Source organism: Catharus ustulatus, chromosome 8, assembly GCF_009819885.2.
Source record: "Catharus ustulatus isolate bCatUst1 chromosome 8, bCatUst1.pri.v2, whole genome shotgun sequence".
Lineage (NCBI taxonomy): Eukaryota > Metazoa > Chordata > Aves > Passeriformes > Turdidae > Catharus > Catharus ustulatus.
The window spans coordinates 9,261,868-9,282,692 of NC_046228.1; the positions used below are offsets into that span (position 1 = coordinate 9,261,868).

Here is a 20,825-nt window from a genome sequence, read left to right on the forward strand (position 1 = left end):
ACTTTTGAGAAATTTGGTTTCAGGAATTCCAAGCATGCAGTACCCTGCCTGCTTCCTGGGGGCTTTAGTTTGTGTCTTGCAACTGGATTTTTGTACCCTGGTGTTTTCCCTTGGAGAAGTTCTCTCTCTTGGCATTTGAGGAAGGCAGGAGTAAGCAATAATTACAGTCTCCATGCTGGTTCTGAATGGGTGCTAGGCTTTGCTCTCACTCATGTTAATGAAACAGTTCTCATTAATTTGATCGTGGAACTCGTCTCAAAGGAGTTGTTCACTGCAGGGTGCTGACTGAGTTATGTGTTGTTTTCATTGCAGGTTTTTTTATGAAGTACAGATTCCTTGCTGTGGGAATTCTGCTTTTTGCATAAAATAAAGTCAAAAGTGAACAGACTGTTGAAAACTTCTAATATCTCTGAACTTATTACTGCTTTTTTAGTGTGAGCTATCTTTAATCAGTTGCATTTTTGAATAATTGCCTTTTTCCTGTAATAGCATTATCAATTGAGTGCAAGAATAAGGGGGAAAAAGTACAAAAAATAACAAGTCTTTTTTTTAACAGGAATATGTAAACAGCCAAAGCCAAAAACCTGTGCCTGCTCCTCTTTCTTTGGAACAAGCTTTGCTACCAGCTATACTTCCATCAAGGTAGAGATTTTTTTGGGGTGTTGCTGAAAGGGAGGACAGGTTGGGATTTTTTTGTTTATCTTTTTAGTGTTCTGCATTACATTCCAAGCAGTGCTTGAACTCCATGGATAATCTAATTGTTTGTAGAAAAGTGCAAGACTTAGGCAATTATTACTGTGCAATTTATTATAGAAGCTACATTCTTCCTGATGAGGTCTCTTCAAATAAATTCAAGTAGACTTTTTTCCTTTTTTTTTTTTTTTTTTGTTTTGGTTTGTTTGTTTATTTGTTTTTGTTTTAGTAACCTCTGTTGGTTTGTTTATAAGTTTTATGGAATAATTTAGGGGGGAAAATTACATGCTTATTGAAAACTAAAGGATTTCGTTTTAAACCTCACAAGCATTTCACAAGGTTTATGGAATAATTCCAAAGCAAATAGGACCTGTGAGTGAGTAGTCCTTGTTTTCAAGGAGATGGCTGTCAGAATTGCAAAACTGCTCAAGGGTTAGTTCTGCATTTGTTACATAGATACCCATTTTAGTTGTTTTTTTTCAGGAGTTACTCAAACCTGTGGGGTCCTGATGGGGACAAAGTCAGTTCTGTACATTTAGAAAGTACATGATGAAAAGATCATTTCTAGTTTGTAGAGAGACTAAGCTCTGTTTTTTAGGCAAATTTGCTTATTCTGTTGTTCATATTCCTTGAAGGAAAAGGAGCAATTGGTGTTACAGCAAAGTCATGAGTAGCCATAGAAAAAGCTTGCAATTTTTCTTTTGATAGTCTTATTGTGGATTGTTGTACAGTGCAAAGAAATAATCAGGAGAAGTTGGTAGAGTTTTTTGCCGGTAACATTTTCTGCCAGTACCAGACTGTAATGGTATTTTGTGCTATGGTTCAGTTAGAGCATATTAAAAAAAACCAATTTATATTATTTTACATTTTGATCAGAATGTAAATATCATCATGTTAATTTTTATTCTGTGTTCAGACCCAATGATACTGTGGATGAAGGTGCAGAGGCCTCGCTGCCCAACTCCAGGGATATCACCAGTGAGCCCTTCAGAAGAGAGCTGATATCCAACTTGGCTGAGCACATTTTGTTCAGTAAGTGCTGAAGATATCCCTGCCACACAATGATAGAGTGGTGTGGGTAGGAAGGGACCTTAGAGATCATCTCATTTCAACCTCCCTGCCATGGGCAGGGACACCTCCCACTGGAGCAGGTTGCCGTCAGCTCTCTGTTTGGCTTTGCTGACAGCATGAATTTTATCTGTGGTAATGTCACACTTCCTAGTTGTCTTCATTCAGGTGATCCTTTCATGATTTACATAATCTTGACAATTCTCTATCCTTTGTCTCCCTCCTTCCTCTTCAAAGTTTAATAAACTCTTTTTCTGATCAAGTAGAGGATTTTTGTTCTGTTTGTTGGACTAGTACACTAAACTTTCAGTACTCCGAAGTGCTTGATTGTCACATTGATACACTCACTGCTTCTCTCTTAATGTAATGAGCTGTTGGAGTATCTTAATGGCATTATCATACATGAGCTCATCTGGCTGCATGGATTGCCAGGTTTTATAGGTTATGTGGTGTATGCTTCAGTCAGTAGAACTGTGGTTTGTGGTACCAGAGATGCACAGAAAACAGTGCTTGCCTTAGTAAATATTTGAGTTTTATTTGGCCTTCTTAGTCCAAGTTATTTTGATTACTTTAATGTTCTTTCCAAACAGACTTAATACACTTTGTATTGCATTTGGTGGGTATAGTTCTGTGCCTTCATCACTGTTATTATTTTTTAAGTAGTGGGTACTCTTTCATTTGTAATGGTGTTCTGAATGTCTCAGGTGCTTAACAAGTTTATCTTGTTCACTCTAGCTGCTGACAAGTCCTGTGCTGTGATGTCTACCCACATTGTTGCCTGTTTGTTGCTGTACAGGCACAGGCAGGTAAGGCTTCTGTGCTGCTTAAATAGCCAAGCATTGCTTTGGCCTTATTAACTTACCTAAAAAGAAAAAAAAAGTATGGATTTTACTATTGCGTCATACTGATAAGAAAAAGATGTATTTAAATTAAAATGGATTTGAGGTGGTCTGATTGCTGATGTTTTAGTTAGCAGTGGTGCTTGAACACAAGCCAGTATTGATGGGATGATAATAAATGCTCATGTGGAAATAGATCTTTGTAAATCAAAATGTTACTCTTTTTTTAAAGATTACATGGGTTTCATTTGTTGTATTAGGGGGTTTTTTTTAGATCTCAAATCACTATTGAATACTCTAGAAACTGTTCCATTAATTTCCAAATAGATTTTCCTGTTCCTCAGTACTAAAATACTGTATCACAATGGTAGAATGATACTAATGTTTACCTGAAGTTTTGTACATGAGAGTTGGAAGTTTTTTATCCTCTTACAAGTTTGTTTTGCATTTTTTTAAAATTCCTTTAAATCTGAAGCTTTTGTTGCATGTAAATTGAGAACGAATGGAAAAACATTAGTCAGTTGTATAGTCCTGCTTGTGGAGGAAGTGTCACCATTCTCATCAGTCCAGTCTTTCCAATTTCTCTAAAACAGTGGAATCAGAGAAGCGTTTTATGATGTAATCTGACTCCATCTTGACAGAAAACAAGAAAAGGAGATGCCTGAGGAAAGGCTTTTCCTCGTGTTCCAAACCAATTATTCAGTTCTGTTAAGTGCAATATTCCCAGCTAGTTGATCATTCACTTTATAGCACAGGTAATGGAAATATGATACCTCTGACATGGTCTTGAGGTAATTCAGGTCTCTGCAGGCTGGGAAATAAACCAGAAGCAAAGAAGAACCTTGCATTCCCAAATAGTTCTATGGCTGTAAAATAGAATTGCATGTGATTCAAAGGAACTACATCAAAACCTCAGTGAAAATCAATTTTTTGGATATGACTGTTGTGCTTTGAATTATTGGCAGTTAGTGTATTGAGTTTGTTATATACCTGGTTATGTGGTTTACTTATAGACTCCTGTGCAGAAAAATTATTTAACTGTGTGATTCTGTGTTTATTTCTAGGGAACTGATCTTTCCAGACTGGTAGAAGATTTCTTCTCCATGAAGGAGGAGGTCCTAGCCCGTGACTTTGACTTGGGATTTTCAGGGAACTCAGATGATGTTGTCATGCATGCCATCCACTTGTTGGGGAACTGTGTAAATATCACAAACACGAGCAGAAACAATGAGTTCTTCGTCACTCCCAGTATTACAATACCTGCTGTCTTTGAACTCAACTTCTACAGCAATGGACTACTTCATGTATTCATTAAAGAGGCTGTTATTGGTATGTTTTGGGGTTTGTCAAGGAAAGACTTTCTTGTAACCCTTGAAATCAAAGTATCTGCACAAAAATCCCCATCAGTTTCTCATGTTATTTACTTTCATGTATTTCTTTGCTTCCTGTTTCAACCCATGTTTACCTTAACAAAGAGTTTTAAAGCAAACTTGTATCTTGTTTGAGGAATGTTTCCATTCTTATTTCCCCTCATCCTTTATCTTGGATTTGTGTATTGGTCAGTGCCATAGGCAAGGCACTATCAGAGTTCTGAGCCAAGATGGCAAAACCTGTGCTTTGCTGAGCAGTAATTTAATGAGATTTTGTTCTGATCTGACATTACTGGATGCAAAATGGTTAAATCTGTCTTTATTCTTGAATTACATGTATAATTTTTGACTGCTTTTAGCCCCAGAGGTGGGCAAAACAGAAATTTGATGTTTCCTTTGCCATGAAGCTCTTTATAAGATTAAACTTTGGCTGTGTTTGTTTCTGCTCCAGCCTGCAGTCTTCATGCCATTCAGAGCAGGAGGGGCAGAAATGGTACCAGTGGTGCTTCTCCCAGTTTAATCAGTCAAGAACACCTGGTCAGAAAAGCTGCCAGCTTGTGCTACTTGCTTTCTAATGAATTCACTGTATCTTTGGTAAGTAATTGCATTCATTGTCCAGTTTTTTGTTCTGCTTGTTACTTTAAAATTAAAGGATGCTTTATACAAGTGTCACAGCTCTGATCTGTCACTGTCAGTGCAGTGTGATGATGGTGGCTGTCAATGGCTGTCACACACTGAGTGCCACTTGCTGCTCCTGCCCTGCCAGTGCTGAAAGGGGTGATGCTGGGCTGGGCCTGGGGCATTTCTGCTGTGCTTTAGGCTTTTCCTGAGAAAGGCAGCATTAAGAAGCCTACCTAGAGTTGTGGGAAGCTGAGAGAGCAGCTTCTCTAACATATTTTGTGTCATTCCTGTCATTGGATCATCAAGGCTGTATTTGCATTCTGCCCAAACGATTTATTTATTTATTTTTATTTAAGAAGCAAAAGTCTTTGAGTACCCAGCTCTTATGAGTTTGCACAGGTGATAGAAACTATGTTGGGAAGTAAGGCTCCATATTCTAAAGATATCCCTTATTTGCATAGGAGTGTAGTACTCATGTTGTGCCACACCTGGTACTTAGTGGCAATTTCAAACATGGCCTGACTTCAGGTTTAGTGGTTGCACAATACTGATGAGAGCTGATATTATCTCATTTTTCAGACACTGCATACTTTCAATTTTAAGAGCTAGATATTCTTTTTTCTTATGTGTAGGAGTTACAGTAATTTCACGAATACAAGCCGCACCAATTTGACTAAGATTTTGCTCCTAAACCGGAAATGCGGCTAATAATCAGGAGCGGCTAATACAACCTCAGAAGTGCCTGCCAGAGTGCTGAGCCGAGCAGCTGCAAAGTCGGCATTTTGCGATTGTTACAAATCGCTACTTTGTTGCACCGCGGGTGGAGCCTGGCTCCGTGTAGGCAGAACGGGGGGGCGGGGAGAGAGGCAGGAGAGCTCTCTTTCCTCCTCTGCCACAGCCCAGGGGAGAGACGGGGGGGGGGGGGCCCGGCGCCGCCATTGCCGCGGCCCGGGGAGGAGAGGGGGGACCCGGGCCGCCCCTACCGCGGCCCGGGGAGGGGGGGGGAAGCCCGCGCCGCCATTGCTGCGGCCCGGGGAGGGGGGGGGGAAGCCGGCGCCGCCATTGCTGCGGCCCGGGGAGGGGGGGGGGAAGCCGGCGCCGCCATTGCTGCGGCCCAGGGAGGGGGGGGGAAGCGCGCGCCGCCATTGCTGTGGCCCGGGGAGCCGACGGGAGCCCCGCGCAGCCATTGCCGCGGCTCGGGGAGCCGACGGGGTGCTTTGTCCCCGCCCGCCGCCGCCGCGGCAGGAGCGGGGAAACTCCGTCCCCGCCCGCCGCCGGCGCCACGGGCGCGGGAAAGCTCCCTCCCCGCCCGCCGCCGCTGCCGTAGGAGCAGGGGAAGCTCCGTCCCTGCCTGCCACCGCAGGGCAGCGCCGACCCGGGGTGACCGAGCCCAGTGGCAGCGGCGGCCGGCCCCGAACTGCAGCACCGTGCTGGACCACCTGGCCCCGTCAGCGGCCCCTAGTGGGCCGAGCCTGCACAGCCTTAGCTCAGCCAGTAAACCCCGCCCTCCCGCGGTTGTGTTACTAATTGCGCGCGGGTCCTCGCTGCGAACGACAGAGCGGCTTATATTCGTGTGCGGCTTATCTATGGACAAAAACCAAAATATTTGCCAACACCCAGAGATGCGGCTTATAGTCAGTGCGGCTTGTATTCGTGAATTTACTGTACTTAAAATTCTAGAGATTCTTGAATTAAGTTCTTACATTTGTACTTTGATTTGATTTGTGCTTATGCGTGGAAGCATAAGCCTAATTTAGTATATTGACTAGTGGTATTTAGTCTGGGTGGTAATGTTAGCTCATATACTGGAGTTCTTTAGTAGTATTATCCTTCTGCTTTTTGATTATTATTTTTTTAACTAAGAAAATATTTCCTAGATGATTATGAATAATGTAAAAGAAGTTGGGTTTTTTTATTCAGTTTCAAAACATGTAAGAGAATTTCTTGAAAGTGTAGTTTTCTTTAAATTCCAAATAGATCACTGTTATGAGTTTCAATAATTTTAATTTTATGATGATTTTATTCCAGAACTGTTAACAAACTAAAATTTGGTTTGAGGCTATTAAAAAGGGAGAATATTCAATGTGGCTTTCTACCAGTGATAATGTATTTCAGAAAAATCTTGGACGTGTTTAAAATATCCTATTTCACTATAATTTTTTAAAGTGTCTGCCAAGATAAAGACAAGAATGGTGCTTTGGGATTGTGCTGATAAAAGTTTAACAGCTTGCCTAAAACAAATAATGCTGCTGTATCTAAAACACTCCTACTGAGTAGGGAATGATGTTGCTGTAATGGGTGTGACTTTCTCATTACATTCCTTTTATGTTGTGCAGCCTTGCCAGGTGATCTATCAAGTTTGCCATGAGTCTGTGGAAAGGCTGATCCAGTATGGCATTCTCCTGGTGGCTGAGGTAAAGTGGCAGAGATACTGTAGGAGTAGTGTACACTGCACTATAGGTGGTTTATGCTTGGTTGTGATACTTGTTCTAAGTATATGTTGTTACTGAAAGCTTGTAACAACATGCCCAGGACTGAGACTGCTTCATTCTTGTTCATGAGCGTCAGACAGTTGGGTACAGTCAGCCTGTGATGCTTCATGACTCTCTGTGTAATTTCATTTTTCCAGTAAGGCTACTAAGGAAGGCATGTATTTTTTGTACTGTCTTGAAACTTGTGATTTATTTTATTATTGGAACCCTTTCAAATGCAGCATAGCTACATGGATTTTTACTTTCTATTCTACAGTAGTCAGGAGTCCAGCCCTTTTGTCATTCTTTAGTTCCTATGCATTGATCACAGAATTACTGTAAAACTCCTCAGCTTGCATTTCAGGGCTATTGGGGAATCTCCATGTGGTGCAGTTTGCCAGAGGTGCACAGTGCAAAGAAAACCTTAGGAGTAGAGGCAGCTGATTCAGCATGTCTTTGCTTCATAAACTTCTTTTTGTGCACAGTAAACAAACCTTGGCACCCAGGAGGAAGCAAGAAAAAGCCCCAGTCTTTTTCACCAAGTGTCTCTTCTCCTTTTCTCAGTGCTACCTATAATTGAGTCTCACCTGCTTTCATTAAATACTGGTTAATAAATGCATTGATTAAGTCAGATGAGATTATAAAATAAACCTATTGCTTGCCTGGATTTGAAGTTTTACTTATTTACCACCTTGTTTTCTGAAATTTAAGCAGGATGATCAGGAGGATGTTAGCCCCAGTCTTACAGAACAACAGTGGAATAAAAAACTCCCTGAGCCAATATCTTGGAGAAGTGATGAGGAAGATGAAGACAGTGATTTTGGAGAGGAGCAGAGAGATTGCTACCTGAAGGTATTATTTTCCTTAGGCTACTAATGTTGAATCTTCCTGTGAGAGATATAAATTGCTTTGCTTATTCAGGACAAATACTGATAATTTTTTTTTTGGGGGGGGATCGAGGGTTGTTGGTTTGCAATCTTAGTACTTTTGTGCTAGTCCATTTGTCTCCTTCCCATGAGGAAAACAGCTGGAGAAATATAAACATTCCTTACAGAGAGGTGGAAGAGCAATGGTTAGAGTCCTGAAAACTGATAAAGACTCAAGTATCTTGTTTTAATTTTTGCATGCAGTCTAAAAGGGGCATGTCCAGCTGGTATTTATATTTCACTTCATTGATTCCTTATGTTGATACATTAGATTTATTATTAGTTTTCTCAGAGCTGACACAAGCACTCTTTAGGATATCTTTTTAATACTTGAAAACTTCTGTGTCTCTGTGAATGTAGGGCAGCCCTTCTGTTGGCTGCAGAACAGTGTGAGGTCTTTAATTTTATCTTGGGAAAATGGCATTACCCTGGAGGAGGACAAAATAGCACTGGTCTGTGATGTTCAGTGCCTGTTTTGTCCTTTGTAATAAGCCTCTTTTTTTGCTGTGCTCCCATATTGTGCTGTACCCCCACACTTGTTTGTGTACAAGTTTTTGTGCTTTTGTTTTCATTTTGTTTGCCATGTTATGCCTTGCAGGTCGTTTCTGGTTTCCACTGGTCTCTGTCACTGAACCTTGTGTTGATTTTTCTTAGGTGAGCCAGTCTCAAGAGCACCAGCAGTACATCACTTTCCTGCAGAGGTTGCTGGGACCCTTACTGGAGGCATACAGCTCTGCTGTGATCTTTGTGCACAATTTTAGTGGTCCTGTTTTAGAGTCTGAATATATTCAGAAGCTGCACAAGCACTTAATAAGCAGGACGGAGAAGAATGTTGCTGTGTATGGTATGTTAAACTGCTTTTGGAACTGGGTTTGATTCATTCCGTTCTTTCTACCACAAGGTAGCCCAAATTGAACTTCAGTTTGTTTATCTCTGGGTTTTCTCTCTTGCAGCTGAGAGTGCTACCTACAGTCACGTGAAAAATGCAGTGAAAGTCTTCAAGGAAATTGGAGTAAGTGTTTGGTGCTCAGAGCTGGCAGCTGTTAAGTGTCATTTCAATAATGAGCACAACTTGGACATTTCAAGGAGTCTGTTCAGTGTCAGTTTAAAATCAGTGAATGTATCTGTGGAAATGTTCTGTGGGTTTGGAGCATTTTGGTTTCCTTCAGGCTGAGGGCTGTAACAGAGAGCACAAGCTGCAGAACAGGGCACTTCTTGCCCCTGGGAAGGCCTGTCTGGATGGCTGGGTGACTAGACATTTTTATTCACAGCAAATGAAGTTCCTCTGTTCTACTCTGTGTCCCTATTGAACAATATTGAAAGGCTGAGAGCATGTTCTGTGCTCAGTAACAGCTAAATTTAATTTTGAAGTCTACTTAAATCTTTGAAAAAGCATTAGGTATTGAATTTTGGTTTACCAGTGATTGATGCTCCAGAAGAACCATCCTTGTACACCTTTGGTGTTCACCATAAGGGTACAGGTGTTCTTTAAGAAAAACATTCAATTTTGTACTTTACCACTAGTATTTTAAATTATAAATCACTCATCTAGATTATGCAAGTGAAGTGTTTTTCTTTCATCAGACTGTCATAGCTTTCTGAATACCAGATAAGATACAGGGGTATAATTTTGAAAGTATTGACATTTAGGCAAAATGTTTCTGGGTATGGGTTTTGAAGTGTTTACCTTTAAATTCTGATATATTGAATAATCCAGCAAATAGTTGGCCTAGTAAAGGTATCTTCCAGTAGACTCTGAATAGCTGTGAGGACATCACATATTGAATCCATCATTTCCCAACAACAGGATAAACTAGAATGAAAAGTAGGACTAGGTAATGTTTGCTGGGTGTCTATTACAGCATGGCATCTGAATTCTTGTTTTTAAAGTGCTTACACTTTCAGTTAGATGCCTTTGATTGCTTTTTTTTGTTCTTCACTATTAAGATGTGGCTGTTTGTCATGCACTGTACTTATTTCTCAGTTTCTTTTCTTCCATAACCTCTGAAGGGCTTCAACATTGAGTGAGTTCTAATGATACCTTAAGGCATTGCCATCTAAGCCTTGAAGAAGTAAAAAGAAAAAAGTCTTGTGAACGAGGGAGGACTTAGTATAGACCATAGTATTTTAATCTCAGAAGAGGGAGATTCCTTTAACAAGATGGTGCTTATATGTGTTCATGCTGTGCTTCAGGTTTTCAAGCAGACTCAGCAAAAGAAAGATGTCATTTTGGAACTTGGCACTACGTTCCTACCTCAGCGCAACAGGCAGAAACTACTGGAATTCGTCATGAGCTTCATGGTGTTATAGACCACACACAGCACCTTTGTCCAGGGACACGAGGACAGGTTTTGAGACTGTGGCAAAGCCTGGGGACATTTGCTAATCCTTCAAAGTATAAGGTGCCACTGTCTGGGTAAGGCCTTCTCTGATATGAACTGCTGGAAGACAAGTGCCTTCTTACGTGTGCATTTATGGGTTTCTTACAGTCCCAGTCCTGTTGTAATACAGTGAAACTCAGATGACACTTTGGATACAAGAAATTAAACATGTTGCAAAAAATAAGATAAATTATTAGAATCAGATTTAAAAAAAGTTTTATCAGTGTTACATTTTAAATGAACTTTTAAAGACTGTACCAGATGCACAAATACACATATTGGTGTTCTGTAGCTAACCCTGAGATCTTGAGTTTAGTGGCAACACAGCTTATGGCTTAACCAAGTAACTTTCATTCCAATTCAGTTTTATTGTTTTAAATAAATGGTTTAAGAATTTTGCTTAGGTAGGCTGTATACTTCATGGATAAAGCCATAGTTTTTCATAAGTGTTAACATAAATGCCAAAATTCTAATGAAAATTACAGGTACAGACATCTGAGAATAATGATCATGTAGCAGGTGATTGTGAGAAATGCAGCAGGTACAACTTGCACTATTAAAATTGTGTAGTGCAGTGGTAAATTGCACTAATCATTGCTGTCAGGAAGAATGTGAGAATAGTGTTGTTTTTGTTATGGCATCTGTCATTCAGCCAGATGAGTCAGGAGACAGTTGCCTGAATGTGAATATCTTGTAAAACCTTAGCTTATTATTTAATTGAAAAAAAACCCTAATAAGTTCGGGGGGTGTTTTTGGTTGGTTTTTTTTTTTTTAATTAATAGGATATCAGATTTTTTTTAAGTGGAGTAAAGACTTGATTTGGTGAAATAAGTTTTAATTTTGACCCTAAAAAATTCAGCAATAATATAATCAGTTCTTTGGAAACAAACGTTCATATTGTATTCTGTTGTTGAGCAGACTTAAATTGGCATGAAGTAGTACCTGTAAAAACACAGAAATAAAGACAATGTACTTTTGACTGTGATTTGACTTACAAAAAAATTAATTCATAGGCAAAAAATACTGAATGATAAATAAATTCTGTCCTATGAAACAGGACTCTGGTTGCAATTTGATCCTTTTCCATGGAGGATTTGCACTGTAGATTTCATCTTCTCTTCGTGTGAGAGCAGATTAGATTGCAACCTGTGGTCCTGTATTTTAGTACAGCTGATTTAGCTGAAGCAATAACTTGTTGGTATGTGAAGCTGGTTTGCTTGTGAAATGTGTTTTCCCTCCTTTCTGCCTTCTAGACGAGGGAAATTAAACATTTCCTTTGCTGCATTACTTTGCTTGATTCTCACATCCTCGCCTTGTGAGCAGAAAATCCCCCAAACTTCATGTAATCTCTGTTGCTTAACACAAACATGGAGAAGCATACTTGAATCCCAGCACTTGCACTGTTATGCCAGCACAAAACTGATGCACACAAATTCGAGTTTGTGGCCAAGGAGCTTGCATTTGTACTGCACATTTGTCAACAAGAGTATTTCTGTAACTTTTTTATTAAATGCTATTAATACTGGAAAGCTGCAGTTTATAGTTTATTAGCACTATACTGTTAGCACTGTGAGATGCATGTGTTTTGTCACTAAACCAGGTGCTCTACAACACTTAAAAAATTTCTGAACCAAAGCTACATTAATATGGATAACACTGACCCTTGAGTCGCTTGTGTTCTTATGTCCTTCTGCTGTCTCAGCAGGACTGACTACATCACACATAATTTGTTTTGTGAAGGCTGCCAGCTGTTTAGAAAACAGTTTCATCTCATACTCACTGATGTGCACTGTTCATCCACCTGATGAATTCTCCATACAATGTTTGTTGCTGATGGCTTCCATTTAATACAAAAAAAAAAAATCTAGGTGCTTCTGAATAATGAGCTTTCATAGTTTACCGCACTTCAGCAAATCTGAAGTGTACTAACAGCAAAGATTGTACATAAAAAATTTTAAAAATGAAGCAATATGAAGCAAACAAAACTTGAGTCAGTTTATTAAGAATGTTTTGCCATTGGAGGTATTAGTTACCATAAAACCCAGGAGTACTGCGGTCACTGGAGTGTTCTGGCTAGGTGTTGCAACTAAAATAATTTATGGCTTACGTTAAAAAGAAATCAAAAAAATCTGGTTAACATAAATCAATGAGTGGGTAATAATGCATGTGAATACACATTAATGGATACTTATATATGAAGGGGGAGGGGCACCTCTAAAACTGTTTTGGTTTTGTATGAAAAAACAACCTGCATGTGATAGATTGGTAATGAATCATATGCCACTGGAAGCCCTTGCATTCTGCAGCAAGTGTGTATGTATACATGTATATATGCTAGTGTGTATGTTCTGACACAACATCTCTGCTTTTTCCTGAAATTAAAGCACAGAATGTAAAATGATCAGGCTGTAACAGTCAAAAAGACTAAAACCAACACTTGCACTGTATTTACACCTTCAGTGTCTTCTGATTTTATCAACTTCTCATGTTTGCATTGCTGTTAGAATTCCAGGTCGAGTTGATTTCAGTAAAGTTAATCAGTAAAAGAGAAAGGACTGGCCCTGAATCACCACAACTGTATTTTAGGACTTTATAAAGACTTCCACAAGTCTCGCAATTCTTATAAGCATCATACTCAGGTGTGCAAATCCTTTTGGGCCAGTGCCTTTCCCGCTGGGAGAAACTGAACCTCTCCACAGCCATGCTGTAGATGTCCCGTTTTTAGGGTGACAAAGGGGGACTCGCACGCCCCGTGCGGCCGCAGCTCCGCGCGTTCACTGCCCGCGCTCCGGGCAGTGCTGGGCTCTGGGCAGCACAGGGCAGGGCTGCATCACACCTCTGGTCAGGGAGCACTGACACACGCTTCATTCTGCTGCCTGCCTGCTCCTCAGAGAAGTGCCCCGAGCACCACGTGGAAGGAGGTTGAGCTGGGAGGTGATGTAAGATACTGTTGCTTTCGTGTTTCTGTGCTGGTGAGCCAGGAACTGCTGACTGGAGAATGTTACTGTGTTTTACCTGTTATGTGTAATGCGTGTCTGTTGTAGAAGCACAGAGGTGTACTGGAGTCATTTTAATAAAACTATTTGCTAATATGACATTTAACAAGCTCTTCTAGTGGTTTTTTTGGGTTTTTTTTTTTTTTTTTTTTAATAAATTGATAAGATAATTCATTCAATAACTTTGTCCTACTGCAGGTAATTTCTGAAATGAAACCATTAAAATCTCTCTTTGTAGATGTATCTCTACCAGTGTATGAGCTGGAGCAGAGACAGACACTTAAATAGTAGGTTGAGGTGACATCCCAACTCCTGAGCCACTGTTTGGTTGCAAAGTGGAGGTGCCATTTTTCCTCTCTGTTCCCCCATCACCACAAGGTTCTTGCACATGGAGTTCTTTTGCAGTTCCTCTCTCCTCTTGGGGGTGTTTATGTGTCATTCAGGAGCATGGGATGGTTCTGATGCTGCAGACTTCTTATGGTGATTTCTAGCTGACCTGGAGTGTAATAAACACCTGCCAGCAATTGTGACAGCATCTGGCAAATGTGAATTAATTAGAATGGGGCTTTAATATAATAAAACCTGCACAGATGATCATTACCTAAATTAAGAAGGAGGGATGCTGCTTCACTCTTCAGGAAGAAAAAGTTATAATCAGCTGATTCTGCAAGAGGCCTCTAGCAATGTTCACATGCAAGCAAGGCTCAATTAATTGACAACTCTAGGCTGAAGCAGGAAACTTAGAATTCAATTATTGTCAGTAGCTTGAATTAAACCCAATTCTTGTTGGTGATGACCTTATATGTTATTTCTGTAAATGTCTTCCTATTTCTCAGTCTTTTGAAATCCCACATGTCAGATAAACACTTATCTCTAGTTTTTTCTTAATTCAGTTTTTCTATAATAAAAGCTTGTCAGGCTTATTTAGAAGGATCATTGCTTTGAGCTGTCTGCTTTGTTCTCTTAATGGTACATCATGTTTTTAGTAGCCCTGTGTTTTCAAGGTGAAATCCACATTGATCTTGAGTTGCTGCTTGAAACATTTTCTTTTCAATCTTTATTTATAGATGTTCCTTGTGTTTTGCAGTGCTGGGTGAGAATTATTGGCCTTATTTATTCTCCTGTAAGTTGACCAACCTTTTAATGTAATTATCCAAAAGATACTATCATAATTGGTGCTATCTTTAGAATAAAGGACTTTCTGTCTGAAGAAACATGCAGGAAATGTTCATCATTGTGTGTTGTGCCAGAGTTCGGGCCTGAGGGACCATAAACCCCAAGAAGATTTTCGACTTTCATCTGTCATAAAGCATTGGCAGTTAGAGAAACAAAATCTATTTAATTAATTGCTGAGTAACTACTAGTTATACAAATCTATGTGCATTTAATTATGCAGTGCAAAATTTCAGTAACAGATACATAGCATAATTGCTGTGAGTAATTTGGGTGAAAAGGTTTGTCTCCAGCACAGTAATAATGTTGGTTGTTAAATTGATAATATTTACAATGTCTTGGTCTCAAGTGTTTTGCAGAGCAAGTCCCTGAGAGGTGAGGAAATCCATATATGGAGATCAGATGATGTAAATTAGGCTCAAAGATTCACTGAACCCATGCATGGCCTTAGACATTCTGATGCTGTTCTCTGTTTTCATTAGGAAGTGAGGAACTGCATGTGTACAGGTATGAAGTCTCCTTGAAACACAAGTCACAGCCAGAATGAAAGAATCTTGTTGTTGAGTTGAAGGATTACTAGTAGGAGTGGACGTAATTTTAGATCTGTTCTGGGTCTTGTCTATTCAGTATCTTCATTAGTGACCTTGAGAATGGAAGAGAATTTGCTCTTTACATTTGCAGGTGACAAGATCAGGAAGAGCCAGGTAGTCCAGTGGAGGACATCATGATCCCAGGGGTAATGACAGATTTTGGAAAACTCTGAAGGCAAAAATGAGAAAGCCATTCCAAGCAGGAAGTACAGTGCATTACATCTGAGAGAAGACCAACTGATGTACAGGCACAGGACAGGAAATAACCCTGCTGTGTAGCAGCTTTGGAGAAAACTCCAGTTTACTGGCAGACCACAAGCAGAACATTAGAAGGGTCCTGGTGCCATCGAAAGGGCAGGTGTAATGATACCCTTACTCCTGCACAGGACAAAACTTTGCAGTCCATAAGGTCCCAGCTGGGATACTATGTTCTATTTGAGGAGTTTGGTTTGAAGGATGCTTCAGACAAGATGGAAGGGGAAAAAAGTGTCTTCCCCTCAGTCCCCTGTATGGAGAAGAAAAGAATCTGGATTATCTCCTGGTTATGGGAGTACCCAGATTGATTAAAAGTAGTGAGTTTAGTCCTCAGTTGCACTGAAAAGAAGCAGGATAGATAATGTAAATTTTTTTTTTACTGTGAGCAGTATACAAAATTTTTTGTGTAAAGAAAAGTGCCAAGATAGAAGGCCTGAGAGGGCTGATGTTTCCTTTTCCTGGGAAACACTGGGTCCCTGTCCCTGTTGGCTGGACCTTGCTGAGCAGAACAGACAGGTTCTGCCTGCCTTCCTGTTCTGGGCATCTTTCCTGGGCAAAGTAGAAATGGGTTTGTACAGAAACAGCTTGATCTGGCTACTTTAGCTGGTGATTAGGCTGATTCTTTGTGTTTGAGATCAGGAGCAATTCTAATATCAATTTTACTTCTTGTCCCTGTGATCATTGAAGAGTGAAATATATGAGGGTTTCATTATGGTTGTTCTGTGAAAATGTTTTCTTAGATTTTCTGTTGGTCGAAAAACAGACAGAGTGCCAGCAGGGAGCAGGAAAGGACTGGGGAAGAAATCAGACATCGCATTGTCTTAGTGTGTTGTGTGAGCCTTTTCACAGAGAGGTGTAGGAGTCTCCTACCTCTGCCAGCAGTAAAATCCCTGGTGATTGGAAAAGGGGTGAGAAATCCTGCCCCTGGCATTTTCATCTTCCAGAGTGTTCCTGGCAGGTAACAATAAATTACAAATTAACCCTGTAATCTGGTAACTGTTTACAGTTTAACTCTGGCACTGCTTTGGAAATACTGGAAGCCAAGTGATATTTCCTGAGCTTTGGGTTTACTGCTGGCTTGACTCTTGCATTATCTCAGGAGTTCAGGCTCCAGTGATTGTATCTACACAAAAAAACCAACATTTATAAATGACACAGAATTGACAGTGGCACTCAATACATTTTCATTGGAAGAGTTTTCAGGACCCCCAAAAGTACTTTAGCAGCCTCTTTCAGAGAGCTCTGGTGTGCAATTGGTACCTGGGATGGTTTGTTAACTGCTCACTGTGGTGTGTCTGTAAAACCAGTGTCACACCTTTGATTTGGTGTCTCTCCTCAGATGAGGCTGAGGAAGGGCTAAGGTTTTGTTCCCACCTAAACATTTTGCATATCTGTGGAAAGTTTCAGGGGCTTACCTTATGGCCCTGTTGATGTACCTTTTTTTAAAATTTAGCTGAAGCCTAATTTTAACCACAGTGTTCAGCTCTTTTTAAATCAGACTTCCTCTTGTCTCTGCAGGATGGAGAAGGCAAATTAAACTACTACCTGTCAGAAGGCAGTAAAAGCCTTTTTCTGTGTTTATATTTCCCCTTCATTAAACTTAATTATCATAGTTCAGCACCTTTGCCTGCAAATCTCTTCCTTTGTCTCACTGGCTGGCTGGCCATTTATAGCCTCCAGCTTCCTTAGTTTACCCTTGAAAAAATGTTTATTAATTCCCCAAAAGAAGTCATTGCATGTAATAAAATGAATGTTCCCTTTTCTAGGAGATGAGGACGTTTAAACATGTTTTGTGATTACATTTTTGTAGTGGTTAGATATAATGTGATTTAATTCTGGTACTGGTCTTTGAAACCTCCTGCATTCTTTGCTCAAACCTTCAGATTCTGTCTCTTTTACCCCAAAATGTTTATACCTGTCCAAGAATCTAGGAAAATTCGTTTAGATATTAGGAGAATTCCATCCCTTTACCAGCTGTAATCATTAACCCAAGCTGTAGTTTACAGAAGTCTGAAGCAAAGAAGCACAGAAATATCAGAAGCTGGTATTTCTGGATATACTCCTAAAAGCTGGGAGAACAAACCAGGGCAGGAGGTTGGGTGTATGTGTTTTTGTCTTTTGATTGGTTTATATGAAGTTATCCCTTTGTCAATGCAGAAGGCAGTAAAAATGAAAAATGTTGGAATCAGTGACACATGTAGTTAATTTTCTGAACTAAGTAAATTAAGTACAAATTGGCTATTAATAATTCAAAGGAAAATGCTAGGTAAGAAATTGGAGCAGCTTTTCCATCATGTTCAACCACTGAAACATTAGTCTGAGCACAGCAGTCCAAAGCTCCCTTATCTCTTATTAAAGACTCAATTCTTCACCTATTAAAGAATCAGATTTAGATGATGCAGCAGGCCTGAGACATTGCTACTGTAGTAGCCTAGTGTGGAGTGCCAGGCTGGAGACTCAGCTAAGCTGGAAGGTGGGTTTGTGCAGGAAATTTGGGGTGTGCAGGACCTCCTGGTGGTAACTGGCACACAGTGAAACTCCTGGTTCAACTAGCTCAGGGTGATTTCCTTCAATGCAATCTCTGTTTCCTCAGTTCTCCCTGTTGCTGCTGTGTGACTACAGCAACGTCCTCTGTCCTCCCTGGGACACTGATTTATTTCTCTCCCCTCTGTCACACAAGGGGTTAACCCAGAGTCTGGCTGACCACTGCTGTGTAAACAGCACAAGGAGATTCTCTTTAAATTGCCGAAGGAGACACTCTTTCCCCACTCTTTTCTCTTTGCCTGCTTTAACATTCAGGCTGTACTTTTACAAATAGTGTCTCAGATCTATCACAGCTACCATAACATTAAATAAAGCCAGACTTTCCACAGGAGATGTGTAGTTGCCACTTATATCCGTGGGTAGGAAAAATTCCTGATGGCTGTAAAACGGGATTAAGGACTTTGCATTTTAAACTTTTTTTCTTTGGAGAAGTATTGTAATTTTGCTCATAGCAAAACCCAGAAGAGCGCAGCTCCATCCCCAGCGTGTCCAGCAGATGGTGGTGGAGTTCCATCTACAGCTGCAATTCCATCTACAGCTGCAGCTCCCTCTCAGGGACCAGGCACCACCATTCCCAAACCTCAGTCCCCGGCGGTCCCTTAGAAACAAAACCTCATTTCCTTGGCCCCCAGCTGCAGTATTTGCTAGACATAGGAAGCACTTCATTTGGAGTTGGTTTGATCTGTTGCTGTGACTGATTTTTATAGTTTCAGGAGTCAGGCTGTGTTTGGCACCTGATACAAACACCACCTTGAAAGGCCACATGGAGTTTACTCCTCTTCAAGTGAAAATGTGCATTAGGAGAGAAGCTCTTCACCCATCTTCCTGCACTCTCTGGTGCAGGCAGGCATTTAAAAAAAATGAAACCTTCACCCATCTTCCTGCACTCTCTGGTGCAGGCAGGCATTTTAAAGAAATGAAACCATCACTCCAAGGCCAGACCTGAGCATGGCTTCAGTTTGGAAGGATCCCAAATGGGTTGAAGATCTCTATAAGACCCCTGCCTCTATCACTGTATATACCAACAGCTGTGGGAGGCAGAGAACTGCAAGGTAGGTGGAAAGGAGAGGGACTGGAGGTGCTGCCAGCTCAGCTTATCCCCCTTTAGATACAAACCTTCCTCTGGTGCTGCAGAGCAACTCCAAAACTTTGTCTGAGTATGGGTATAAGATATTATCACAGTATCACATCATCTTCATAAATATTCTGCAAAGCATTACAAGCTCTAATTTAATTTTAAAGCATTCTGCAGGCTTTTCCTTGTGAAGATAACCTTCTTGATCTCAAGTATCCCAGAAAGAAGTCATTAAAACACCAGTGAGCATGCTAATTCATCAGCACACAGAGGTTTTTTTACTTAAAAACCTCCTGATGGTCTCTCTAGTGCAAAGCAGATTTGAACCTTCCCTCAATAAAAACTGATGAGTTTGCTGAGTTTAAGAAATCTTTCAGGTAGGGGGGACAGTGCTGTTCCCTGCTGCACAGCTCATGGGTGTGGGGCTGGACAGGGGGATGGCTGGGGCCCTGCTGAGCATCTTTGTCCTGGTGGCTTTGTGCATCTCAGGAGATGTCACTCGTGACATGTTGACAAGACTGTTGATCCAAACAAATCCTGCTCTTTCCACTACCCTCTCCCTCCTTAGCTCCTCCCCAGTGCTGTGTCCCTTGTTCCTGGGCAGCTGGCTTGAGGCTTCAGCACAGCTGAATGAAATTCTGCTCCTTTACTCATTCTATCCCTTTTTCTTATGGATTATTTTTCAGGCACATCAAAGTCCCAGCTCAGCTCCCTGCAAGCACCACTGGTCACTGTCAGCATGTTTCTGGACTAGGGCTAGCACCGGGGGAGGAAAGTGAAGGCAAGAGGACCCACATGTGTCCCACACTTCAGGGACAAGATCATGCAAATGTCTGCAGGAAGCAGCTGTAGGCATTGTGTGTCAAGAAGCAAACCAACTTCCACCTTTCTATCTTAGAAGCAGCTCATGCCACCCCTGCTCTCCTCACGAGGTGTGGGAGCAGCACTTGGATCCACTTGGATCAAACAAGTCTGTGGGTACAGGAAGCCACATCCCAAGGAGCCCTGAGGAGCCCTGGGAAGCCTTTCCTGAGGGGCTGGATGTCAGCACACGCTGCCTATGGGGGCAGATAGCCTCAGGTTACTTGCTGAATTATGCCACATGCCATTCAATCATCCCCAATTAGACAAATCCATGGGCTTGATGATTTCCCTTTTCCAGCACAGCTGAGTGGAGATGCAAACACACACACAACACGCTCTCTTTCTCTATAATTTTTCTCTGCATGGTAGATGTGACCTGGAAAATAAACACTTTTCTCTGTGGGCTGTGATGTTTCTCTGACTGGTGCTTGCGTTTGGCAGCTGTAACACATCCTTTCCAGTCCAGTGCCTTTGCTGTTGTCACTGTGATCCCCTCTGCATCTCTTTGGTAGTGCCCTGCAGCAGGGTGGGACCGTTTCCACTCTGCTCCAGCCTGAGTTGAACAGTGCTTTATTTCTCTGCTGGCACCAAGAGCTATTTGCAAGTGAGGCAGAGGTAGAAGCTTGACATCATTGAGAGGCCTCAAGAGCCTCAGTCTGGTCTGATCTGGTGGTGGCTGTGCTTGGCACTGTTAAGAAATGAGGTTCTTCAGACAGCTGGAATGTCTGTCTGCTTTTCCAGACAATTTCCATCCAGCTTGCACAAGGCGGGGTGACTGCAGATGTTCTAAGGAGCTCTCCTGCCATCACCACACAGTTCAGCTCTGGGTGCAGCAGTCAGGGGCTGAGTTACCCACACTGACCATCCTCCAGTGCCCTTGGATCAGCTCCTGCCTCAACCCCCTGTGCCTGTGGCAGATGACAGAGGGTGTGGGAAGGTGTCTGGTGAGGTGGTGGTTG

At 41.3% G+C, this 20,825-nt stretch overlaps 1 protein-coding gene across 2 annotated transcripts in view; it reads left to right on the forward strand.

The window, feature by feature from the left end:
* GPAM (glycerol-3-phosphate acyltransferase, mitochondrial) overlaps window positions 1-13,471 on the forward strand; it is a 30,264-nt gene extending 16,793 nt beyond the window's left edge. The window contains exons 12-21 of one of the 2 annotated variants that reach the window (XM_033066291.2): window positions 557-642; window positions 1,610-1,725; window positions 2,497-2,567; window positions 3,665-3,929; window positions 4,422-4,564; window positions 6,928-7,005; window positions 7,774-7,914; window positions 8,643-8,832; window positions 8,942-9,000; window positions 10,182-13,471. In XM_033066291.2, coding sequence (XP_032922182.1) covers window positions 557-642; window positions 1,610-1,725; window positions 2,497-2,567; window positions 3,665-3,929; window positions 4,422-4,564; window positions 6,928-7,005; window positions 7,774-7,914; window positions 8,643-8,832; window positions 8,942-9,000; window positions 10,182-10,298 — 1,266 coding nt within the window. In that variant the 3' untranslated portion in view covers window positions 10,299-13,471. The remainder of the gene's footprint in view (window positions 1-556; window positions 643-1,609; window positions 1,726-2,496; window positions 2,568-3,664; window positions 3,930-4,421; window positions 4,565-6,927; window positions 7,006-7,773; window positions 7,915-8,642; window positions 8,833-8,941; window positions 9,001-10,181) is intronic. The other variant, XM_033066292.2, reaches the window with a different exon arrangement.
* The last annotated feature ends 7,354 nt before the right edge of the window (window positions 13,472-20,825 follow it).